At 38.9% G+C, this 4,222-nt stretch overlaps 1 protein-coding gene across 1 annotated transcript in view; it reads left to right on the top strand.

The window, feature by feature from the left end:
- The first annotated feature begins 1,575 nt into the window (after positions 1 to 1,575).
- The window catches only part of grb14 (growth factor receptor-bound protein 14), a 22,263-nt gene continuing 19,616 nt past the window's right edge, over positions 1,576 to 4,222 (top strand). Inside the window, exons 1-2 of the mRNA XM_005723419.1 lie at positions 1,576 to 1,875; positions 2,731 to 2,848. Coding sequence (XP_005723476.1) covers positions 1,688 to 1,875; positions 2,731 to 2,848 — 306 coding nt within the window. The 5' untranslated portion in view covers positions 1,576 to 1,687. The remainder of the gene's footprint in view (positions 1,876 to 2,730; positions 2,849 to 4,222) is intronic.

Here is a 4,222-nt window from a genome sequence, read left to right as displayed (position 1 = left end):
TTGAGCTGATAGGAAGGCAACAGTAACTCAAAGAGCCACTGGCTGCAACCACAGTATGCAGAAGAGAATCTCTGAATGTGCACAACACATGAACTGTGAAGCCGATGGGCTACAGCACCTGGACAAGACCACAAATTCAGTTGGTGCCACTCCTTTCAGCTAAAGGGAATGGCACCAACTTTAATTCACACAAGCTCACCAACAGAAGAAGAATCTGTTGGGCATCACTTTATGACCACAGTGAGGCCGGGGTGGGGGGCGGGTTCATATAAAGTTCATTTATGTTATATGTTTTCATGAAGTTGCCACTTGTAATAAATTGGTATACAAACATTCAGATAAGTGCAGTCGATTAATGGGTATCTACAGGACACCATGGTGATAGCCTACTGGCATAATATAAAAAACAAGCATGTATAGTGGGTTATTGTAACGGATGCTGAGGTAGATCGTAAGATTGGAGCCAGACAGGTAAAACAATCAGTCTAGTAAAAACTTTCCCCTTGGTCCCTTATCATTTTGAGGTGGAGCATTATACTATATTCTACATTTTCTGTATTTCTTTTAAAAAAACAAAACTAGGTTCTGACATTATTAAGTAAGCCTTGGGTGGTGAGTTATTGCTTTCCCCATGCTGCCTGTTAGTAAGTTCCTTCAGTAGCCTGTCCTCCCTTGGTCAAACTCTGTTACACATTACCTTTGAGAATGATGTTATCATCCCCACCATCCCCCACACAGAGCCAGTCTCTGAATGACACTTCCAACCACACAGCCATTCTGTTGGGCTGGCTACTCTTTACAACCACAGGCATTCTGCAGTGTACTATGTTATGCAATCTTTGTGCAAAGTCCATAACAAAAGAGCAGTTCATTTTATAGTAGTCATAACTAGAGATGGACCGATCCGATATCACGTATCGGTATCGGTCCGATACTGACCTAAATTACTGGATCCGATATTGGAGATAAATAAAAAATGTAATCCGATCCATTAAATATCACGAAAGCACCTCACAAAACTTGCGACATGGCGTAACTCAGCACGTTGGAGCAGTATGCGTCGCGTGATAGAGCGGCCGTGGCGCGCGAGACTTGTCTGAACTTATACAAAATGCAGCAAGATATTAAAAAAACAGTTTTATTGATTAAAAACACACTATATCGGATTCATATCAGTATTGGCAGATATCCAAATATATGATATCGGTATCGGACATAAAAAAGTGGTATCGTGCCATCTCTAGTCATAACCCACCTGTACTCAATACCAACCTCTTTTTGTGAGAGTCTGCTTTGTGTGGTAATTTATTGCTTTCCAGTGTGCATATAAACATTATCAAAGGCAAGCAATAAAAAGAAAAAAACAAAAAACAGGTGGCAGAGCAAATTTTAATGATTGATAATACTTGACTGCATCAGAGCGAGGATGATTGTTTCGGGAGTCATTGTGTTAAAAATATCTTTATGTGGTGGATCATGTTTGGGTAGGAGGGATCGTTTTGCCCCACTGGGCCAGCCCTGTGGGCAGCAGATGAGACTTGTGTGTATGTATGTGTGTGCTCTGCTGAGCTGTGAGCAGATGAGCCCCGCCAGGCAGCTTGCTCCAACTGTGGTCTGCACATACTCCAGTCTAAAAGCTTGTCTCTTCTATTTGCTCCAGATGATGCCTTGGATTTAGCTGGCCCACATGAGTGATATGAATAAGGCACTGGACGAGATACACACTTCTCAAAGCCTCGGACAGAAAGCAGAGATTTTTCAGAGTGACAAGGGTAATGTGAGTGGCTTTCCCAGCGCAGAACTCTTCCCGTTGCAAGAGCCTTTAATAACACCAAATAAACAGAAGATCAGCATTAAACTCTGCAGGGGGAACAGGTAGGTCTCATTTTCCTTTATGCTTGACAAGAAGTTTGTTTATAAAATTTAATCAGGCTGGTTTAATTTGCACTAAACCACAAGAAGTGTATTCTACTCTACACTTTACAGTGTAAGCTGCCTTGCACAAGAATAGCACAGTCTTATTTGCAGAAGAGGTAGATCTCTGTTTAAAAGCTGCAATGTGTAGTGCAGTGCAACATTTAATATTAACTTTAAGAGAGATAAGATGATAACATAATAATTGTTAACTATTTTGTACTAAAGAAATGTATGTTAAAATACACCTCATACCATGCAACCATACTGAAATCTAATTTATTCTTACTTTATCATAGCATTTAGTCATTAAAAAAGAACTCTTTGTATGCATGTCTTGTCACATCCTTTAATCTGAACTACTTCAAACAGGTGGGGTGGAGTTATATGTCCTAAGGGTGGTCTCTTTATGGGGGTTTCTTCCTCTTGTGGGGGATATTTCACTCCTTTATGACCTCAAAATGATGTCAACAGTACACATAAGGCTTAGAAATAAACCTTTGAATGTGAGTTTTGGTGATGTGGTGAAAGCAGGCACCCAGTAGTAAAAAAATGTGAATTACGTTTGTTAGAGGAGAATGGAGCCATGCCTTTTGTTTTGGTCAGATCTCCCTATGCCTTCACCCAAGAAATGACTCATTACAATGTTGAAGCATCTGTTATATGACAGATAACATGTGCTTCATACAACTCTTCTGTGAAGCTGTTTTATATTATGGCTGAGTCATCAAAATATGCTTGATCCCTGAAAATTTACACAGTTTTGCTTCATTGAAGTTTGTTTCTGTCTCTTGTTTCTTTGTTTTTGTCCTTCAGGAGCACTAAAGAGAGCGAGGCATCATTCTCTTCCCCTCTTCCTGAGCTTCTCACCTCAACCCTGAACCCTCTTGTTTCTGAATGTTTATTACCATGGACCAAAAGCTGTACATCTCAGGTTAGTGTCATATTGACAGTTTTTGGTCCATGATTATCATGATACAAGACCCGTGTCATGTCCTCTTAGATGTTTTATTTCACGTACTCACTTAATGCTGATTTTTAAGTGGATCAAATGTCAGAAAACAAAATTTCACAACATTTTGTTGAAGCTGAATAATTGAAAAAAATGCAATATTTAGCTTGCTGAAGTCATCTGACCTTAGCACCATATGAATGGTCCAACTGGTTATGTGAGTAAGGAAATTAGTTGCTGTCAGGAGTTAAAAATGCTGTGTCAGCATGCTTAGATAAGCCACAAAGTCTGTGATTTTATGTTTTCAATCTCAGGTTTTTATACCGTAGTATTTGAAAGCAGCAGCCACCACAAAATGGACAATGAGTGTTTTACATCACCTTTAGATTTTTCAGAAGAACTTTTATGGTTTACAATTATCAGGTCTGGAGCCTAACAGCGCTATTGTTTGTTTTAGCACAGGGTGTGTGATTACTTTGCACTGAAAATCAGGAAGTACCTACTGATGCTGAAAAACTCAATAGTTAAAACTTGTGTGTTGGTAGCATAGAATTCTTGACTAGTTTGAAAATGTTGTTAGTCTTATGCAAAGAACCATGGCCTAAAATAATGTAATGTGAAGTGCTGCATTATAGTGCATTAAGTTGTGGATTTAAGTTGTTTTATATAGTGAGCAAGATAGATGTACATAGTTTATTTGCAGCTTATTGTAGGACAGCAGAATTATGCTGGCAGGACTTTTTTTTCTGTCAGTAAAAATCCTTGAAGTATTTTCTGCAATATTAACGTTTATTCCTCTCAGATTTTCCCCCACTTTAGTCTCACAGGCTGTTTGGATGACTACTGAGACTATGTATAGACAATCACCATTTTTTCCCCATAATTAAAGTATTTTTGCCTTATTACCGGTAACACTACAATCATTGTTGCATGCTCCTCACCTTATGAGTTTAGTCACAGATCAGGCTACAACAAATTGTACAGATGCAAGGATTTAATAGCTTATGAAGACTTTCTTTTCTCCTCTTTTTTAGTCAGTTCATACAACTCAGCAGAAAACTTTTTTTTTTATCAAGCAAAGCAAAAATTGATTTGTTGTTGACTATGCATTTTTAAAACTCACTGGCACATTCGGAAACAAGAGCACATTCATTGCTTTGGGAAGCTAGCAATCATTGGTCTGCCTCAAATGTGAAGTGAGTTTGCCTATATATTTTCCAGGGCTGTTAAATTAGTTTGGTTTGCCAACCAAAAGCCCCTATACTCTAAGCTGGAGTTGACTGTTTCTCATTATCATTGTGGTGTGTGTGTGTGTGTGTGTGTGTGTGTGTGTGTGTGTGTGTGTGTGTGTGTGTG

The sequence above is a fragment of the Pundamilia nyererei genome, unplaced genomic scaffold, assembly GCF_000239375.1.
Source record: "Pundamilia nyererei isolate P.nyererei 1_Seehausen unplaced genomic scaffold, PunNye1.0 scaffold00009, whole genome shotgun sequence".
In the NCBI taxonomy this organism is placed as follows: domain Eukaryota; kingdom Metazoa; phylum Chordata; class Actinopteri; order Cichliformes; family Cichlidae; genus Pundamilia; species Pundamilia nyererei.
Note: the sequence above shows the minus strand (reverse complement) of the source record. Positions and strands in the feature narration are given on the sequence as shown.